Here is a 23035-nt window from a genome sequence, read left to right on the forward strand (position 1 = left end):
ATAACTATTTCACATTGTTAAAGGCCACATTATTTATACAAGTCTTTAAATAGGATAATATAAGAAATGTCTGATTCTGGAAATACATAAGCCTGGCACTCACATACTTCATGCGCACACAAAAGTCAAGACCACTTCTCTCATTGTGTCAATATATTTTTTTTCCATAATAGCAGTACCTAGCACCTGTTGTAATGTGACTCCTATTCTCGTGCTCCGTTTTATAAACAAAGGAAAGCAAATTTGATGCTAGCCTCTTTGATAAAGGAGTGCTTTGGGCTATATACCCAAAAGTAGTTGCACTGCAGTTTATCCCAAAGGTTTGTATAATTTAATTTATTTATTTAATTAACTTAGGAAAATCTCAATTCTCCCAGAGCTCATTTTTAACTTCTACAGTACACAAAAGAGTATATCAGATACTTTGGCTATGTAAATTTTGGAAAGTAATAATTTGTGATCTCACAATGTTACTTTACAAGTTAAATATCTAACTGTGGTAGCTTTCGAATCCTAAAATATGGGAGCTGATATCTATAAAGGAATTGAAACTATAAACCACATAAACACTTTGAATTGCTTTTTGTTATACAATTGTGATGATTTGATTTAGAAAAGCATGTAAAAATTCCCTTAAAATAGTGCATTGAAGAATGCTTATTGAAATGAAATTCTATGCACAAGGCAAGTCTTTTTTTTTTAGTGACATTTTGCATTTTGTGATTGTGTTCCTTAAAAATAAGTACTAAGTAATCTAAAATTAGCAAAATATAAGCATGTTTAAGCTATGAATTGTAAGTTAATGAAATAAGCTACTTTAATGACAAAAACTTATTACTAGGAAATAGAAATACTTACGGCTTGAGAGTCAGCAGCTGTTTTTAAAGGATGCCATTAAGCTGCTGTTATTTGGACAAAGCTCTGGCCTCCAAGAGGCAGATTTTAACGCATTGTACAAGTCCTTAGCGAACTGCAAAATAAATTCATTAAATTTAAATGGAGACTCTTGGTGTTTTCTGTAAAGATGTCCCAGGGAGTCAATTTTCAAGGAATTTGTAATGTAAGCAGCAAGTTATCGGAGAAGGAGACATTCATCACCTACGAAGGCCCCAGATTAATCATTTAGAGAAAGAGGTGCTATGACACTTTTTGGCATTGTACTTGTCAGACTCCACGAGAAGCCAGACACCCACTTCAAGTACCAGTAGAGGCAATCTGGCCAGCCATGTGCTGCAGACCCCAAATTTCATCGGACACTTTCTAACTTTCTTATGGAAGTGGCCAGTTTAAAGTTAATACTACAATGGCAGAGGGACTAAGAAAGCAGTGGTGCCAGATCTTGCTCATGAAGGATGCTCTGTTACCTTCTGTTAAAAAAAGAATCTGGCACACGCTGGGCAAACAGATCCCTTAAAATTGCAATCCTGTGCTGCTAACTTCAGCTTTTTGTTGGTGGTGTTTGTTTTGTTTCGCTTTCCCTCTCCAACAGTGAAATCTATCCAATGTGTCTCTGCTCGGTCCCTCTTCATCACACAGCAGATCTTTTTAAGGCTAAAGCAAAGGATGATCCCAGGAAGCTCTTTCCCTTTTGAATACTGGACTTCATTTAAATATTGCAGGTACCTAAAAGCTTATTAAGTTGCTCACTTTTAAACTTGTCAGCATTTAGCCTTGGAGGATACTTGTCTGTCATAAATAACCATTCATTTACTAACAGCTGATCTGCATTGCTATATATTGTAAAAAAAAAAAAAAAAAACACATTGTAGATACACTACAAAAATCTCCATGTAACTGCCATTGTCCTCCAGGATGGGATGTATTGATACTTAAATAAGCATTGCACAATACCTTAAAATGGCATATGGTTTTCAAACTGGAATGTACTGAGCGTGGTAGCCTTCTATCACATTATCCATATGTAGAACAGACAAGAGAGTAACAGCTTCCTTTAACAGCTAGTCTTACCCCTCCCTCATAAAATGGCACTAGTACAAATTAAGTGAACATTTCATTTATTAACGTGGAATGGAGGAATGAGAGATTTGATTTTCATAATTCCTTGTAACTTTACTAACATGTTCAATGTTATACAAAAGGACAACATTTCACAAGTGAGCTGCAGCCAAAGTTTGCACAACAACCCCTTAACAACAGATTAAACAACTTAAATATGAAAATCCTGATTTTTACCCTGTATGGTTCCATAAAGAACTGACTCAAATAACTTTAGGATATATGTAATTGAAGAGAGACAAATTGTCCATAATAGTCCTTCTAGTTTACATCTAAGTATTTCAATAGATTTTTAACTGCTAAGTTAAAAAGTTGTAAAGTATCCTTGAAAATCCTTTATTAAGTCCCCAAAGTGGTTCAGTGTAGGACCTGGTCATGCAGCCAGTTAACTGCAAGGAAAGGAAGCACATCCAAATGAATTTCAAGCCTCCTCATGTGACTGGGTGAACTACCCATAAAATTATTCTTCTCTGAGCTCAGGACTAGCCTCTGTACCTCCTTTGGAGCCAAGGAAACTACAAATGTGCAGGGACAGACTTTGCTGTCTTGCTGCCTCTAGAAAGAAGGAAAGAAGACACGCAGATGCATCTTTTGCTGAGAACAGTGCACTGAAGTGATCATTGAAAAAGTACCTGTGGGGCAAGGAGAAGATACCAGTTTTCTGCCATTCTGGGTGGGTTGTATTTTGTCAAGCAGAATAACAAAATCTGCAGTTTGTCCTCATGCTAAATGCAACTCAGAACTGCAGTGCCAAAGATCTAGCAGTGTTAACACAACCAGACAATCAGAGGAGTGGCGCATTTCAAAGAACTGCCACTGTCGTATAAAAACGACATTATTTTAGCACATTAATAACATGCCCATTTTTCCCCCCTGATTGTAAGGTTTGGACACTACTGAAGAGACCTCCTACACTGCACCTCCTACACTACCCTGCATTTACCACTCATGTAGAACCATCCTTAAGGAACTAGCCCTCTCTACGACTTCTGAGTCTTAAAACCTTGGGCCTTACAAACATGTATTTAAGTGGGGCTTAGAAGTTACATGCTTTGCATAACACAGATTAATACCACAATTCAAGGAATACCATGGTAGTGCATCGTGGTGCTTTATTAGTGTTAGACATGCAATTTTTTTTTTAATGGACAGAAATTAAAATATTAAGATAACATTTTAATCAAATTAAAGGAGCTGAAGTTGCAATAATGAAACAAAAATAAAGCTTTTCATGCATTCTAAGTTTATAGTTCTCACATGTGCATATAGTTGTGATTCTGTACCATTATTAAATTTAGACAAAGTACCATTGATTGCACAAGACAAGAATCAACCTTCAAGTTATAAGTAATGCTCATATCTTTTACAAACTTCCTGTATAACCTGGATCTTCAGCTTTTTATAGCACATTGTAATAATACAAGACATCTGGAAGCTTCTAAGATGAATAGGAATGGCTCTATCGCTTGTAATATACAGTGGCTTCTTCGATGTATAAATTGTGAAAGATAAAGCAAATGTCCACTATGCTTTAAAAGACCATGACTTTTTCCAACAGAAACAAATCTCAAAATCCTTCATAAACAGATTAAAGTGCTACCTATTGCATATCAAATACTTCCAGTGCCTGTATCTAGATTTAGAAGTTATAAATCCCTGAAAATAGGGTTTCATTCTCAAAGTGCTGACAGACCCTTAAATCTAGCATCATGAATACAGCAGCACTATAATCCTTCACCACGGACTTCAAAGAGAGGAAGTTAGTCAACATGCTTTAAATATCGCCATTTGAAAATCATACAGCTAACGCCTCTATCGTATCTACAACAGTAATGGATACGTAAACAGCAAAAAAGCAGGAGCTTACTTTACATACTTGATACAATATTTTTTCTTTAAAGCTGGAAGTGTAAATAAACCTCCAGTGCAGCAGTAAACATATTAAGACAACAGTTCTGTTTGTTTTAAGATGCTTCTAAGAAAGGGCATCCTGTACGGAAAGAACTGCACACTACTACCTAAGGAGTATGAGTTTCATTAGGTCCCCACATCATGAAACCTTTCTAAATGCAAGGCAACATTTTCACAGCTGGAAAATTACAAATAGTTCTTGATACACAGCCAACAGCAATAAATGTAGTTATGTATAATCTAAGGAGAATGCTACATTCATTAGTAGGTGGAAAACCAAGCTAAACATAAAATACAGCAGCAAGAGGTAACGTACATAAATATTAAAGAAAATATTTCTGCTCTTGAAGAGCAGAAAGTTTTGTTACTTGCAAAATTAAAATATGGCCTTTTTATTTGTTCTTTAAAGTAAGTAAAGTACATTGCTATGAGCAGAGCTGTTTTGAAGGAGAATTTCCAAGTCCATTGTGTGCATGGATGAACTTTTATACTAAGTTCTGACAGATCAAAATAATGTAGAGATATCCAAAATTTTCATCCCTCCAAGTGTAAAGGGCAAGAAAAACTAATTGTAAGTGGCAAGTTACTACAATTTTTAAACGATCAGCAAGAAAATTTACAATTTTATCCTACAGGAGAAATATTTTTTTTTTCTTCAACATATACATTACTCAGTATGAAGTATTTTCATTTGAAAGCTGCATTGTTCATCAAACACAGGTGGGGTGAAGATGCTTTTCAAAAATAATCTCAAAACATAGAAAAATATTAAAATTGCTTTCTAAACAGAAAATTATGTGTGTGCAATCCTTCCAGAATTGCTCCAAAGTAGCTTATATCTTTAGTCATAAAGACTCCATAAAATATTTTCAGAGTTGTAAATGTCCCATTCTGTCTCTTTTGGTATCTTTACCTTTTCCTAAATTGCATTTCTCGTTCTCCTCTCTTTCTTGACTAACAAAAGGTGCTTTTATTCACTTATAGATCAGATAAAGACCTGATAGCACATTCAAAGCTTCACTAAATTTCTTCACTAATGCACAAAAATTGATCTTTTCGCTACCTTTAATCTGCTTATCATTCTTGGTATGCAAATATGTCAAATGATGTGCTTTTAGTCAATTATGCAGTTTGATATTCTACATTTACATTCTAAAAGAAGTGATTTCAGAGGTGCTAAATATAGTAGAGTTTCATTTTAATAATTATAAGTTGGCTTGCAAGTGAAAAGTCATTGGAGCATAGTCTCTGGTTAGTTTACTTGTTAAACCCCATCAATGTGTATGGTTTAATCATCACGGATAGTACAGATCGTCTCATAGCGTACCAGTTAGCTTTAATACGTCTGTTGAATTCAAAACAACTGCACAATTCCCCATTTACAATATGAGAAAACCACTTGCCTCAGCCAAATATTCAAAAATGTTCAAGAACTTTTATGGAAATACTGAGTAACTGCAATACATCTTGGTGTAATTAGGAAATTAAAATCTAATTGAGTGCAAAATCTAACTTCCAACAGTAAACGTACCATAACTTAGTACATAACCTTTGGCACTTCAAATATATTACAACAAATCTACAGCCACTTAGACCTTGAGTGGGTCAAAAGAACATTCATATGGTTTACGAGGTACAGAACTTGATAAATCCTTCAGTCGTCAAAAGATGATGAAGTTGGCCTCTTTCTTTGTTCCAACTGTCTAAATGCACTACAACTGGTAGGGCTTGACTGGAATTGCTGAGGCTCCATGCAAGCAAAATTACCTACCCTACTGAATCCCAACACAGGGCTGAGAATACTCAAACTGCATTAATGTTAGTGCTGGGGAATGGGAGGCAGTTCCTAAAAATGGAAGAAAATGAAAAGAACAAAGATGAAAAGAAAAAAAAAAAAAAAAGAAAGAAAATAAAATCTGGGAACAATTGTACCACAGAATTTTTTTGTCTAAGAAGAATAATTCTGTGCTGTCATAGAAAACTAACATTGTCAAAAGCATTAAGAGAGCAGAACTTTTTCAGCTTGTCCAGATGACAGTTAATCAAGATATTACTAATCTTTGCAGATTTAAAAATGAAAATATAGATCTTTTATATCTGAAAAAGAAACAGTTATTACTTGATGATATAAGAAAACAGATCAGGTGTAGAAAAAGGAGGAAAAGACAGTCATTCCTTCCAAATCCAAATCTAAAATGTCCTAAAATTTTTTTAATACCTTCTTACTGTTTCACAGCAACAGACTAAGATGCTTATGAAGGAAATTAAAATTAAAATCTAATATTGTTAATATTGTGAGGATTATTCTCCTACTGTATTTTCCCATTGTAAGTTCATCACGATATTTTGCCAATTTATTGAATAACAGATATCCTTTTCATATGTCATCTTACAAACAATTATTAAATGATCAGGAAGACTTTCATTACATTCTTCTTTCATCTGCCTCAATGAAAACTGACTTTTAAAAGCACTTACAAGGAATACATATCTTTTTTTTTCTTCTTTTTTTCCAAATGATAACCCTTTTTAAGTACTCTAGACGTGTTTCAGCAACACAGCCTAATTCTAAAGGCATATACTTTGTTGTCTTAAGTTTAAAAACCTGAAGAGACATACATGTATATCATGTAAAACTCAACCTTAAATTGAGTCGGTTATATACTTGCAGAATTATCATGTCTATTTAAGTCAGTCTGTTCATTTCTCCTATATTTTTACTGTAGTAGACTAACTGAACAAAGTATTCTTATCTTATTCCATACTTTTCTCCATCCTATTTCTGACTCTATTAACACTGGTCAAAGTACTTTAACATATAAAAAGGCATGCAATAACTTCATACAAAAAGATCCTCAAAATAATCCTGTCATGAGCTCACTACCAAAGTTCAATCATTACACACAAAATTCAGCATTTAAGTGTAAAATAACTGATTCCAGCATGTGCCATTAGTGAAATGGCATGATATTTTTTACATTGTCATACGAAAAGCACATTGTATACAGTACAGCATTTACTCTGCAAAGATTGTGCATCACTGTTTTCTTCTAGCATGTGTAGAACGAACTGCATTCAATTGCAACAAGTCACATTTAGATTTAGTAAAGCATACTACACTGGCTTGAAAACAGTGGTTTTGATGGCATGCTGTAATATCAGAATTGATATATTTGCATAATACCAATAATCGGTCGAGAAAACATTCAAAACAGCACAGGCTATCCCAGCTGAAACTGCCACACAGTGAACACTAAGCCATCATATAAAACTGCATGGACATATTTCATGTGCATTATTTACTCTACTGTATGTATGGTGTACCTAAAGGTATTTTATAGAAAAAAAAAAAAAGTATGTAGCTAATCCAACAAAACATTACTTTTGGCAGTCTCTGCTAGTGTTTGGAGTAAAAAACAAACAAACAAACAAACACCAATAAAATAAAACAAACAAAAACATGCCATAGTTCTGTCTCCCAATTCCTGAAATTTCTTAGGACAAAAGTAATGAAAAGAAATCAAAATGCTGAAGTGTTATTTCCTTCCCCTAACGTATTCAGCAGAAAGTACCATCAAGGGTCACTGTCTTAGCTTTTGGAAAATTTCCCAGCTTTTCGAGAAGGTTCATATGGCACTCTGAGAATGCTAGGTGTTTCTTCCATTACTCGTACAAGAAGATTATCAATGTAATCCTCCAGTTCACGAATATGGGTGTCCTTCTTCTTCAGTTGCTCTTTATGTTTTACCAGCTCCTGCAAAACCTCTTCATAGGTAAGGTTACGGTATCCTGCAGTGGCATCAAAGGGATTTACATCCTACAGAAAAATTAAAAACAAAAACAAGAAAACAAAACAAAACAAAAACAGATTTTATTAAACAGCTCATTGATCTGAACATGCTTTTGAGTTTTCATTTATTTCCCACATATACGTCTTAACAGAAGCCATTTTTCTTCTACAATATAACTCAATTTGCTCTAGAGCTTTTCCCTCCAATAACTGCACTGAAGCAAACAGTTGGAGACATGCTGCCCAGTTTGAACAGTTTCCCTCCACCATCATGTCAGCAAAAAATGTTGTTCTCAGAAAGACATATCCATGGCTTGTCAACATCTGAGCTGTAACCCCAAGAAAGGTTAGCAGGTCCATTCTGGAAACCGACTACATGGTAACATTAATAATAAAAGAAAAAGAGAAAGAGCCCTGAGAATTCAAGCCCAACCATAACGTTCTTGAGTTCTTGCCTTTTGAGAATATTATAGCAAAACATTTACTTAGCTTTAAATTACATCAGCCCTCATCTGTCTTTCATATTCTATTTTTAGTCATCAGTGGCTTGCCAGACCTTGGCCTCTGAATCATACATTACAACTTCCAATTTTAAATTTCAGGTGAAGTTAAAAGGCTTCATCTCATTTGCACCAGAGCACTTAAGGCAGAACTGTGTACTACTAAAAGATCTGGCTTGCTTCCTTCAAAGCAGGAGAGGCACAGAATTAAACAGCAAAGGAAATAGAGGTGTTTCAATAATGATGTCTGCTGACTCAGTAAATACAGGCATTAGCAGAGATGGACAAACTAGTCCCTGTAACAAAGGGCAAGACATGATCCAAAACACTACACACTTGAGTGTCTTATTCTGTGTCACGAAGAAATAGCTGCAACCTTAAGGAACCAGATTAGGAAACATTTGGGAATGTATAAAAGAAAAAGATTCTGAGAGTCAGTTCATAAAGGTATTAGCACCATAAGACGTGAAAAACGGTAAGTTTTCTCTGATTCAGGAACTGAAAAAAATCAAAGATAGGGAACCTCTAAGTACAGTCATCTAACCTCTCAAATCCTGAACTACCAGGGCAGCAGAAGAACACAAGACAGCTTTTGTTTACAGTAGAAACTCCTCATTAAAAATGATAAAGCATGCACAGCTAGGTAGCACAGCACATAATCAAGTGTTCAGACACAAGTGTTCTGCTTCATTCCTTTTCTTCCCATACAGCTCCATATTTACACATTGGCATATGTCAAATCATTAAAACATGCAGGTGGTCAAAGTTTCCAAATAAACCTAATTAGAAGTGATGGTGTACTGCAAATAGGTTGAAGTACGACAGATCAATCAGCCTCTCTCCATCAATTATATTCTAATAGCAGCTCCTGAAATTACGTGCTTTTAAAGATTTCTCACTACATTTGAGATATTTAATGTCACGTTTATGTACTTGTATTTAGTATCTTAAACTTATGTTATCAAGTTGCAGCATTTTACAGGATCAATAATTCCCACGTTATAAAAATGTCTACCTTGATGAAATTTATATATTGGTTAGTAATTGATTTCCAGCAAGTATAGAAGAGAAAATAACTTCACTTTGTGGTTGTTAGATTTTTAACACATTTTCTTCCACAAGAAGAAAGCTAAATCTTATTTTTACAGAATTATTAAAAAAAAAAAATGAAAAATACAGTTAAACTTCGATGTCTAAAATATAGGGTTTGCTTCATTTTCTGTTTTGGCAAAGGAACTGGAATGAAGATGCAATTATGTTTTTAATTATTATATAAAGTTTACTGGAAAACTGTGTGTAATACATATGCTTTAAAGATGTGTTGCCATACACATGCTCTACACAGATCTTTTGATTGAGTAACTTATCACGTTAAATATACAAGAAAATTCTAAAATACTTTTACTACTTAGAAATAAATATTGTTAAAATTAGGAAGATTTTAAATGTCCATTTTGAACAATTATGCAACACATATAAGGAAGAACTATATCCTTACAAAAACAGCTACTAGAAATTTAATTCAAAACATTAGTCTTCTAATAAAGCATTTTTAAAAAATATTTTAAATAACAGGCTATGCAAAGAAGGATTGCCTCAGCTACAAATTCCTACTGGGGAACAAACGGACATCCAGAGGAGCCGGAGGAAGTGGAGTCAGATAAAACGAAGGCCTGGCAATCTCTGATCATCTCTTTATTGTTCTAATGAGGAATTCTGCTCTGGGAATATCATCTAAGCTACTTTCACATCTTTTGTCCTACTTACTTCATCTTCCTTTCAGTTCTTAATTAGGCCTTAAAGAGCTCACACTGCCCTTTCAACTGGCTACTGCTCCCATTCAAGCACTGCTTTCAGAGACAGGTGTTGGCACCAGAGTAGAAGACATACAAACATAATTACTAAATGTGATGCACAAGGAAGAAATATAATAACTTGGTGAGGGCTATTATTGCAGAACCTAATAATAAATTACTTCAAACACCTTAGAAAGCAATCTTGAACATTTAAAAAAAATAATCAAATGGTTTCATTCAAAACTATGGTTGCGATATAGCTTCTTCTCTCCTAATTTGTATTTTGTATTAGATGAGCACCACCTTATAATCCTGCAACTGACATTTAGGATAGCTGCTATTCCACAAGCAAAATTATCAAGGATTTCTTTTATCACCTTTAAATCCTTTAAATAAAACAATTCACATATTATTTCTTAAAAGAATTATAAAGATGCTTTTACCAGCAATAAATTACATGATTTGCAGTAGTACATTTGCAAGCACGCAGAAACTGTAATTATGGTTACGTTACAGACAATAGCTGCAAAGTTAAATCAATTTTTTTGATGTTGTGTTTTGTCAGAGATTAAGTAACCGCCTGGTAGCATTCAGTTTACTATCTGATCAAAGGCAGCATTCATATACTCTGACATCTCCCACCGGTTACTTACATTATAAAAACTTGGGTGTTTATAATAACATCAAATATTATTACAAGTCATTTCCATAAAGCAGCAAAAAACAAACAGTACAAAGTCATACTTCCTTGTGAAATTTGTTTTCTATATATTTTAAAGATTGAAAACAAACCCACGTTTAAAGATTTGATCTATTCACAGAATAAATTCTAGTAAGACCACATTTTCTTGCAGACAAAGACACTGTACAGTAAATCCATGGATTTTGTTTCGTCTTTTCTTTCTTAGTACACATTTTTAGATACCTTTAGAGTCAAAAGAGTATTTTGAATAATAACTTCTAGTACATCTATTTTTAGTGTTTTCTGTGAGGCTGTTCATTTATTACTTGTGCTATTAATCTTGCCACATATCAGTTCATTACTTCCATTTGGATTGGCCACCTACAAATGGTCCTCAGGTCTCAGACTTTAGTGATAGGAAACACCTGCTAGGCCAGCTAATGCCTTGCTGCCTAATACAGGGTTACTCACCTGACTACACTTCTCTAGAGCTCTCTGAAATACCCCAGTGTTTTTTTTTTTTTTTTTTTTTTCTCACTCTGTGTGTAAAAATCTAATTATCCCTTTCTTCTCTACATCATAACACCAGAAGTTATCCAAATATTTTGCACATTTCCAAGTTTATTTTAGGCCTCTAATTTTCCAACTAGATTTTCTGGAAATATCAATCAAAGGCAAGGATAAAACAAACAAACAAAACATAAGCATTTCCTTATAAGAGGTTCAATATAAATAACAGGTCATGTTGTGTTGGGCACCAATTAGTTGGTATTTACTGATGGTTTTCCATGACACTTCATAACTCACCATTGTTTTCCTGAGGTCCTCAATGCCAGAAGGATTCGTATTAAAACTGTGGGGAAAACAAACAAACAACTATTAAAGGTCCATTTATCTGAATAAAACTTCTACTAGACACTACTAGTAAACCAGGTGTATTAGGTGTACAAAGTATTTATGATGATTTAGTTACCTGATTTGTGAAACATATTACAATTAGTACAGTATTCAAAGTTAATGGAAAATTTCGTATATTCTTCATTCACAATTTTTCCTTTCCTTCTGGTCATAAAATTAGAGTAAGCAATGCTAAGATATTACCAATTGGGCTTCACTAGTTTTTTGATTATTTCAAGACTTACCTCAAGCTTCTAAGCAAAAAAAAAAAAAAAAAAAAAAAAAAAAAGATACTTTAAATGAAATATTCTGGAAACAGGTTCCTGGGACAAGGTTGTTTAAAAAACAAAACAAAACAAAACTAATGTGTATTGCCAGTTTTCATTGCAGCTGCCAGAGGAGAAAGGCCCTTCAGAAATTCCACTCAGGTCACCAGGTTAAGTTAGAGCTGAAAAGCTATCTTGTATTAATAATATTTATTTTACATATAAAATTGAGTAAAAAAAGCTATTATTTTGTAAACTTAGAGATTATCTCACACATCCAGAAGGCAAAGCTATTTCACTATATTGTATGGTTGAGATGCTTTTCTTCCTCAACTGCAAAAGGGCAGTAGATATTGATAAAAGCAGCCATTGTCAAAGTGTCAGACCCAAGAATCAGTCCACTGTTCTCATGGGTTGATGTAATTATTTGCAAATGTCTTCAAAACTCAGTGCTTGCTATAGCAAGTTTCAAGAGAAACTAAGTCTTAGAGAAACCGTGAGCAAAATTTGGACACAAGTCAGAATTTGCATATGACTCACTGATAATATTTACTTCGTAGCATCATAGTAGGCATCATTACTTCACATCACAAAGCCTACCATTTAGTCAGGTTGTACATATTGGCTGTCAAATGTAACATCTGTTGACAGCTTCTAGAAAACAGATCTCTGGAGTTGGCTGCATTGAACTGGTAACAAGCTACTACGAATGCTACATAAGCTTTCATAGACTTCAGAAGTAACAAGTTCATTTCTTTCATATTTTTTTACACTAGAGAACCTCAACGGCCTAATACTACTGATTAGTTCTACAGTCAACAAGCTGGTACGTGAATACAAATAAATTAGTAATAAAATACTGCAATCCTAGTCTCTGGTTGAAAGAGTAAGTCCAAAAGTTACACAAGTAATCGTACACCTTTTTTTATAATTTTAAATGTAGCTTAAAGGAAGGAATTTTGTGTCCATCACTCTTTGTTCTCTGCATTTGAAAGCCATGTATTTCATGGTGTAAAAGTGGAAGAGACATAATACATAATAAAACATCATTTTGTGTACTTTTTTGTTTCAGAAGTAGTCTTTTGCTCATAGAGAAGCCCAGTGAACCATCTGCCAGACTGAGGATATTAGATGAAGATTGGATTACATGACCAGTCACAACCAGAAATAAAAAGGTGTCTGAAGAATCAAGTCCTGGCTAATTCCCATTGTACCTGTTTGTAACAGTGATCTGAAGCATTCTGCTGGAGTTTGCTGGAGAACGGTTTTGAATGAGGGGCCGCTTTCATCGGGTATTGTCTAACCAGCGAAAGGCAGGAACCCTCCCTCACGGCCTGCCTTTTAGTTGCACACTGATGTGTCAAACCCATGATGAACTTGCTTCATTCATGGCTGCCTTTTGTGATCCAAGCACAAAAAAAATGAGTTAACTGAACTGGATCGAATTAGCTTGGTGAAAACCAAGAATGTCTCTATTTAACGAAGTGTGGCGTTAATTTGGGCTATCTTTCTTTTGGGACTGTTTCCTCATGTTAGACAAGATATAGAATAATGCGGCCTGACTGCTCAACTGAGCGACTTTCTGAAAGGTTAAAACAGCAAGATCTTTCACTGCACTGAATGACTTTATGGTTTCTGCGAAATAACTTCTGGGACTCTCTTTCATAGCAGCAGCTTAAAAGAAAAGGGGCAGTTCTGACTAGGAAAAGTTACATTAGAAAATTAGAAATATAAATCACTGCCAATATGGGCTATTTTTTTTCCAACTAAAAACGTATCTTGTTTCTCTAACATTGTGGACATTGCAATTACAAAAGAGTACATCCGCCTATTTCACGTGAAGTAATTTGAATACCACTGCAAAAAAAAAAAAAAAAGAAAAACTATTAAATGCAATATTCACCAATAAAACCCAAATCCCATGAATACTCATATTTTAGAGAGATATGTGGAAATATACTGCTTCTCAGTGAAGCAGGAAGAAACAGGTGCCGAGATTGCGTCTAACATTTTCAAGTCAGATTGTCTAACTAACTGACTTGGGAGCTCCATGGCCTCGCCGAGCCTCTCTGGGTTTCCTGGCAGCTCTTCCAGCCCGAGGTGAACGTGAGCAGTTGCAGACTCTCCCAGCTGCACCCATAATTCACTGTCCAAGAACCTTTTAATACCTTGAAAGAGCATACTGTAAAATTATGAATGCATACAGCTGGGGGAGTTGCAGATATTGTGCACTGAAATTAACGAGAGCATTTATTTTTGCATTTAAATTTCATCACAATAATACACACCCCTTCAGTTATCATCTTACTTGATCGCTTGATAGCTCATAACAGATTGCAGAACACACACCTCTAGGACTACAGCCCATGAATTGCACAATGATCATAAGCATCCTTCAAGCAACTCTTTTCTCACGTCCGTAAGAGCATTCCAAAAGTATTGATGTAAGCAATAATATGAAATCGTGTCATTTTTACTGCATTACCATCTCAGCACATAGGCAAGCTGTAGTCCTGACTCTTTTTTTTTTTTTTTTTTCTCCAGGGTTTGATAAATTTGCAGGGAACTTACGCTATGGAAAAGTCTGGGAGCAAAAAGCTTGGGAAAAAAGAATCTTTTTTGTTTTTAGAATGCAGTTCACTGTAAAAAGTGATTGTTAAAAAATGACATTATGACTATAATTACTGTCTCAATTATGTCCAGGCTAAACCTGCTCAGTTTATAAGTAAAAAGATGTTTCTTTTCTAATAAATGGATTTTTCACCAACTCCCCTGAGAACTGAAGTCAGGCTGGGTTTCTCTGGCTCATGCATCACCATTAGGACTGTGTGTACCTCCCAGGTGTTACATCTGATTCTGATGCCTGCTTATTGCATGTACCTTCCAACCTACACAAACTGGCCTGACTGCTCCTTGCTCCTGTTTCCTTCATCATCTCAAGGAATGAAGTCATCTTCTACCTCTTCTGCTCATCCAGACAGGCTGAGAAGCCTCCCTCTCCACCGCTGTAGGTCAGGTCCCACAGTGATTGGTATCAGGAGGTCCATAGATCCTCTCTTACAGCTAATAAACTTGCACTGTCTGATCACCTTTAAGAAATGTGGGAACTAGTAAACGAAGGCAAATCACATTGGCAGGTCTGAGGAAGAAGGCACAGGTTCAAGATCAGCTGCAGTAAGATCAAGAAGGGGACTGACCAAGCACGCCACCCAGCTTCCACATCCCCTCTAGCCACCAGCGGTACAATAGTCTCATTCAATCGAGCACAGAAATTCATTATGCCCCCATTTCACTCATCTGGGAATTCAATTATTTGCCTTAAGAATTACTTTATGTCAGATATTTTCACCGCATTAAATCATACCGATTATTTTACTACAACTTTGTCTTTATATGTTTACTGCACAGTAAAGCTTGCTAGAATTTCTGTTTTATTAGCTTAGATTTCAGTTTAGGTATGTGAGATGAGAATCCTTTCCTATTGCCATGTTGCTGGGGGGAGAAAAACGATGAGAAATAAATATGGTATAAAATGATAATGGTGACAGACATACGTAAGTCTGATTCGAAGTTTTGGATGACTGCATCATAATCATAACAAGCATATTATTTGTACTTTCTTGCTATTTTCCTTAAATGCATTTTGTTAGAATCACGTGAAACTCTCATGCTTCTTTCCTAACACCTCCCCTTTATGAGGCAGTTTCATAGTTGCATTCCTGGCTGATTATTTGCAGTTTAGGTAGGGACTTCAGTGGAAACATTCCAGGAACGGTGTGAAGGAGGCACTCCTCCAGCACGATCAAGGTGAAGCACTGCAAGAAGAGGGGCCGCCCGCTGCTGAGCCTTCCCTGAGCTCTGTGCTGGTATAGCGCTGTCTGGGTTATCTATTGGTAAGATTAAATGTACCTCGAGTTGAAGATTTATCACAAGCTCAAGTTTATAATTGGAGTTTTAAATTTTGTCTTCTGAAGTTTAATGGTAGTTAAAAATTCAAACATTAGGACTAGTGGCTGCTTAAATATTTAGCTTCTAAATATCTAGAAATTAAAACCATGCTTATTTTTTTTTTCCTACAACTGATATAACCATTTTAGTGCCTGAACCATTTACTCCGACAACATAATGAATGGGAATCAAACTCCTAAATTATTCTGTATGGAAATCATATTTTTCCAAGGAGCAAAAGCTTTTTACTTATGTTATCCATATTAGTTATATGGATATGTTATCCATATTAGTTATATGATCACTGCTTTGTATACTATTAGAAATTAAAATGAGGATACTTACATTAATATTTAATACTCAAAGTATTGAAGTATTATATATGAAAGTATTTCATATCTTGTAAAATATCCATTGTATCAATGTGTTCAGTGTGAGCTTTCAGTTTTAATTCAGAACATCTCTGTACAGGTAATTAGCAAAACTCTACCATGGTCATATTCTGTTAAGTCTAAAAATTATTCTTCCTACTTACTTAGTCTTTGGCCTGTTGCTTATTATTCTTTGGATTATCACAACACACATACCAGCAACTTAAAATACTAAGATATAGTTTAAGTTATTACCAGTGTACTAGAAAAACAAAAGAAATGAATAAAATCAGATACAGTTAATGAAATTCAGAAACTGAGTTTTCCATAGAATAGGATTAGCCTGCTGTGTCTGGCAATGCAGACATCACTTTAGACTCTGAAAAGGAATGACTGTCACGTCTGGCAGTTAAGCAAGCATATTGCTATTTCTTTCCCAATCAGATTCTGGGGAACATCACTTAAGACACTTTGCTATATAAATTGTCCTGCTGTTGAGCCATGCTCTGAAGCCTTCTGGAGTTTGTGTAACCCCAGGAGGACACACAAAGAACATCAGTTTTTGTTCCTATCGCTCCATTTTCTTAATATTGCTAAGAAGACTCATGCCAAGAGTTAACTGGACCAAAAATCTCAAACTTTGAATGCAAGATGCATTGCTATTGCAAACCATTTGTTCCCAATCTACATATTCTTTACACAGACTTCTTTGGAAATGACCTGTTCATGAGCAGACTGCTGCACTTTGTGGAGCCCTTCTGATAGCAGAAGGCTCCATGACGATAACAAAGATACACGCTCAGAGTGCAGTCCTTGATAAAGGTCCTAAACAAAATGCACTTCAAGGCAGCAACCTTTTCTCTTGTATCTCTCTTTATATATAATATATATATATATATATAAATAAAATGTAGCACAGTAAAAACACTACAGTGCAACTAAATAGAAGACCAGAAGCTTTCAGTTACAAAACTTGAATAATTTGACAAAAAGTAATTGCTACATAAAGGAGAGTTATACTAAATTAAGGGAGAGCTAAATTAATAAATAGTATGGCTAGCTATGGTAAAGAACCTGTTGGTAGAAGTGAAGCACAGCCTACAGTATTTGACTTTCCTTGCTGACTGCACTAAATAAACTGTTTGTAAGGACTAACAGCAACTCAGGATATGACAATCCTTAAATAACACAGCCTAAGCACTTTGAAAATTACATTGTTTTGCCTGAAATGACGTATTTTTGAAAGTGTTTTGCTGGTGGTGTTTTTGATGATTTAAGTAAGTAAAAGATACAAGAGCACAACTACATGATGTAGTCATTCATGTGTCTCTAAGAAATCTGAGAAGCAGATATAAAATGTTAAGGCGGATCTCTAATTTATGCATATGTATAAACAACTTCATTAAGAAAACAGACATGAATTGGGATCCACAACAGGCTATGGCTGGTTTTGAGGCATCCGATGCTGCTGGAGACAGATGAAGAGATCTGGAAGCATGCAGAGCTGTACTTGTGAGCTCTACCTGATGGGTAGCCTTCTCCTTCCAAACATGTTGGTATCTTTCAATAATGGACCTTGTATTTGCCCAGAGCTGGACACATTACTCATGTAAATTCACTCATTAGTCAGGTCTTACAAGGTATCGAAACCCAAATTGATCTTAAGCAGTGTACTCAACCAAATATTAATGCAAGTTTTGAAAACAAACAGTTGTATATAAAAAAGTTAATATTTCTAAGCGTTTAAATGTTCCTGCTTTTATTAGGCAGCTGTGCTATGGCTAAAAAACTCATGAATTTTTATCCACAAGAGACCATTAAAGATCCTCTGTAATAAAAACCTCTACTAGGAGACCCTACTTACATGGATCTGTAGTCAACCAAAAAAAAACAAACAAACAATAACCCTGAAGTAAAACTTTGCATTGAAAATTTGAGAGTTATTTTTAAATTCTTTTATTAATAAAGAAACTGGATATAAGTGTTCAATATTACTTAAAAGCAAACAGAACAGGCAGCGCATTCCCCCTTGGGACAGGTGATATGCATCAAAGCTTTTCAAAAAAGATTTCACATGGCCTAATGCGCACCAACAGTTAATGAAAGCTTAAAAAATAATAATTGTCATTCTGCAGGAAGAACTCCTAAAACAGTGTTCCTAACCCAGGCAACTAATATGAAGTCATTGCTGGTAAAGAGTCTATAGCAGAGTAATACTAAGTACTAATATTTCTAATTGCAGAAATAGTTGGTAGTGTCTCTCCAGGAATCAATTGCTCCAACCCATCCTAGTAATGTCACAAATAATGTGATCATTGATTTGTGGCAGCTTTAGGAAAGATTTCATTATTCTCTCATCACATGGTGTGATCTTTCTAAATCAGATACTAACCGTCTTAGCAGGACGGACCAAGACTCCCTGCATGACTTCTCCTGGTTTCGTAGATTCTTTTTACCTCCCATTTACCTGTAATGTATTTGTTTTGTTGACTGAAGGATGTGCTACTGACAGCTTTGCCATCCTGAATTAACAAATATTAACAGTCTAGAAAATAATTAATGCACTGCCATAAAAATCAAAATTCTACCTAGCAATGATCACACGACTAGAAATACGCGTAGTCAAACTTCAGTAGAGAACTGAAAAAAAAACACAACACTTTCCTATCAAGAAGAGAAATACAGTTGCATGCTGTTCTTAAAACATGACATGCTAACACCAGCAGATGAAACAAAATTCTGAAAATAGTGTAGTTTACCCGATTTCATTTTTTGACTAAGTGAGAAGTGCATGCTAAAATGCCTGAACAGGCCTTGCTCTAGCAAGCACTGCTATGAACTCATTAGATATCAAATTTTCTAAACAGGGCACAGGGAAAAAAAAAAAAAAAAAAAAAAAAAGTGAGATGTATTGTGCACTGGAAAAGGGTGACCTGCTTTGTAAGGGCCTACACAGACATTACAACCATTTGCTCTGATCGGGCAGTTTCTAGGGTTCCATTTCCATGGAGCTGTGTCCAGTAACCATGCCCATCACATGTAAGTGGGCAAGGCTGAAACCATTTAGCAGTCATATATCTTTGATGTTCAAGTTATTGCACTAATAACTTATCTTCACTGTGGTTGGAGCTAACATATTTTACTTGACAAGTGCAGTTGACTGGTGCCAGGCACCTGCTCTACTAACCCGGCTCAATAAGCTGACCTAGAAAGTAACGCATGATTTTGCAATAGCCTCTCTAATTAGTTAACAACCACACATAATATTTCCTAACAACCACACATACATTTCCTAAAATTTAACATCAGCTGTTCCTTTGGCTCCAACTCACCAATAGTTGATGTTTATATGAGTGTTATTCATACCTTCTACTATGTAAGATGTAAGTTAAGCTTCTTCTCCACCTTTCCATCTTTGCATCTCCCACAGTTTTTAGAATATAGCACATTTACTGCTTGAACTTCAGATAAAGTATAAGTATGCAGCATAAGCTTCATCTTATTTTGTCAAAGTTTAACGACATTTAGGTTATGGAAGTGTTATTTTATAAATTGTTTGCAGTTAATGCACCTCTATATGTGTATACATGTATGTATACATACATACACTTATATTGTGTTCCAGACGTAGAGAACCCTATACATATATCACACACAAACATATATTTTACATATAAATATACATACACACACTACATACAATGTTTCTTAGAAGGCTCACAGCTATCAACCCAGTTTCTGAGATGTGGAATTTGATCAGACTAGTAACAACCTGTCAGCTTTAAATATTGGACTATTTGTTTCCCTGTGTCCATTGCCTAAGATCTTGTTAATTACCTAAACTCTCTTTCTGTAGGTCTTGTTAATTACCCGTCTCCTGTCTCAGAGGACCTTGTTAATAACTTGTACAATCTCTCTAAAAAGGTCCTAATAACACATTAAAATTAAAGATGCTTTTCTCTTAGCACTTGTCAAGTGGTGTAAATTGAGAAATTTTCACATCGTTTTATTAGCCTACTGTAGTGTATTTTCCTAAACACAAACAATTTCAGAGAAATGATGCATAAGGTTTGGTCACCGCACAATAAAAAATCTTTGTTTTCAGGGATTACTGTCAATTTCTTTAACTGTGTTCAATACAAAATCCACGTGGCTACTGACTGCAAATTAACCTCTTGAGAGCCACAACAACAGAAGTAATTGTTAAGAATGAATGCATTGAAAGATTATAATAGGTGAACCCTTCAAAGCAGTGCATGAAGAAATACGAAGACAAATCTATTACTGGTAAATGCTAACAAAAAATACTAGAACATGTTGCATGCTTCATCAGCTATGTAAGTGGTTTGGAACTAATGAATTTTGTAATATTTACAAAAGGCATTTCTGCTTTCACTAGGAGACTGCAGCATTTTGAAATTGTCAGGAAAACAGCTCATAAATATCTACATTCCACTTACACCAGACAACAAAAAATAAATGTGACACTACCAACCCTAACAAATACTAATGGATCCATGCAGCATTTGGAAGAGGTAACAAAGCCCCACTTAATAGAGAATGCAGAAAGAAGACTAAGTCATTTTCTCAAAAACCACAAGAAAAGCCTTTGCCAGAGCTCAGATTAACAGAAAGTAGGGGTCCTTATTTTGTGATTTCCTGACAACTAGTGTTTTACAAAACAAAACAAAAACAAACAAACAAAAAAAGGTTTTATTTTGCTTTTTCAAAATACTTCTTAGTCCTTCTTGAAATAACAATAAATAATAGTAATAACAATAAATCATAACTTTAAATAATCCTGGTACACTTTTTGCTTTTAGGTAAAAAAAATATATATATATATATCCTGCAACTGTTGTTGGACCAGCCACATCTACATTTTCTGTATCAGCAGCTAAGACACACCTGGAAAATGTATTTATCTTCACTCTTTTAATTAGTAAATAACAGGAATTAATGACAGAGTATGAATGCAGCCAGTTAACACTAAATAACTGGTTGGGGAAGGCACTGCTCAGCAACTCCCCCAGCCCCTAGCCAGCACTGCTGTTACGAGCTGCTGTTGCACAGATCATTGTTGTCTAGTCAAGGCTACCAAACCAAATTAATTAGGATGGACTTGAGGCCTGACCCCATTAACTTTAAAGACCTAGGATTAGGCCCATGGAGTATCTGTCACCCTTTTTCAGACCTGAAACAATGAAGGAATAGAGCCAGTGCACCGACTCTCTAAGCCTGTTCACTTCTGCATGAAACCAAAATCATCTCATGCTCCCTTTTACATGGAAAAGAGTTTGAAGATATTCCAAACACCTTAAGAAAAGCAATACGGAGTATATTATCATGAACGGAACCCATTTTTTTAAATCAATTAAAATCACTGGCCAAGGAACATTAACCATATACTTTGTGAAGTGTGGATATGACACTTGATAATATGGTAATGTTTGGGTCATATCTGGGAATTGGTAATATTTGGGTCATAACAATCATAATTTCTGTTACAGACAAAGTGGTCTTTGCCTTGAGATATAAAATTCTGACCTGGAGAAGTTATCAGAGCAGACACACAGCCCGTTCTGTTAGCCATGCACTGAGGACACTATTTCAGCTTTTTGCTCTAGGTACACCATTACCAAACCTGATAATGTCAGAAGTTAAACAATTTTCCCCTACTTGTTCCGAAGTATGTGTTTTACATTTTGTATCTAAGCAGGACATATATTTTTTCTGTTATGTCTGTTGAAGAAGACATTCAAACAACAAACTGGAAGCCAGGTTCTGCACACTTTCACATCATAGGATAATTCACTGACTTTAGGAGTAACGATGTGAGACTAGCAGTCTGCTTTGTTATACACTAATGCAAGCTGGAAGAACTAAAGAGAATGATAGGAGAGAGCAGATAATATCAAAATATCCTTCAAATATTTCATGAGCCACCCACAACTTTAGCAACCACCACATCAGCATGACGTGTGACTGTCGCAGTCAATTTCTAGGTTATGCTTTTCTGCCCAAAGCTGTGATGGCAAATCTAGAACTTCAGCACTGTCAGTAATACAGCAACCTGAACATTTAAACACAGATACATGTCCCCAAGTGCCATGGCAAGTCTCTTGTAGATCTACTGGATTCTAACCTAAAATTTGTCACCTTGCTCATTAGAGGTTAATAGGCAAGGCAAAACCAAATGTCAGTTGCTCTTAAAGCAGGTAAGCAAATTGATAATGCTAAAATTAAAATAGCAAATAAACCTGAAATGAACAAGTGGCAGTAGGAGCCTCTAACGACGATGATTAAGAAGGTAAACATATTATCTTTTATAAAAGTGATGACTGATGAAATGTTTATGATTACAAAGAGACAAGTAATGCTAACATGTAGATTATGTTATAGATCACAGCTATCAAGGGAGGCAAGAATGTGAAAAAAGACTAAAGGATCAGGGAGAGATGAATCACTGAATCTAAATGCAAACAAAAGAGAAGGTAAGAGTATAAAGAGGCACAGATGTATAGAGGTATCCCCAGACTGAGACCCTCTTCAGTGTAAGGTAAACATATAGTGACAGATCCTAAAGACTGGATTACACTCATGAGGTTGTACAACCCCCCTGAGATCTTGTTAACTACATGACAGAGGAGAAAGAAAAAACCTTCTTGTGGCCCCATAGCTGACTTGAGGTATAAATATATTTGCAAAGGTTTTTAATTTATCTATTTATGCAGGTTCCAGGCCGAGGTTGGTTGGTTCACTTGGTGGTTTCTGTTTTTTGGGGTGGGGGAAGGCATTTTGTGTGGCTTGGTTCTATGTTCCTTTGTTTTCTTTTCTTTTCTTCCTGTTTGCACCAGC

At 35.3% G+C, this 23035-nt stretch overlaps 1 protein-coding gene across 1 annotated transcript in view; it reads right to left on the reverse strand.

Annotated features, from left to right (window-relative positions):
• Positions 1 to 3030: 3030 nt before the first annotated feature.
• Positions 3031 to 23035, reverse strand: part of RAB11FIP2 (RAB11 family interacting protein 2) — a 35496-nt gene continuing 15491 nt past the window's right edge. Inside the window, exons 4-5 of the mRNA XM_084290660.1 lie at positions 11503 to 11548; positions 3031 to 7744 (exon numbers count right to left, since the gene is read on the reverse strand). Of these exons, the coding sequence (XP_084146786.1) occupies positions 7517 to 7744; positions 11503 to 11548 (274 nt within the window). The 3' untranslated portion in view covers positions 3031 to 7516. The remainder of the gene's footprint in view (positions 7745 to 11502; positions 11549 to 23035) is intronic.

The sequence above is a fragment of the Netta rufina genome (genome assembly GCF_964035555.1).
Source record: "Netta rufina genome assembly, chromosome: 7".
Lineage (NCBI taxonomy): Eukaryota > Metazoa > Chordata > Aves > Anseriformes > Anatidae > Netta > Netta rufina.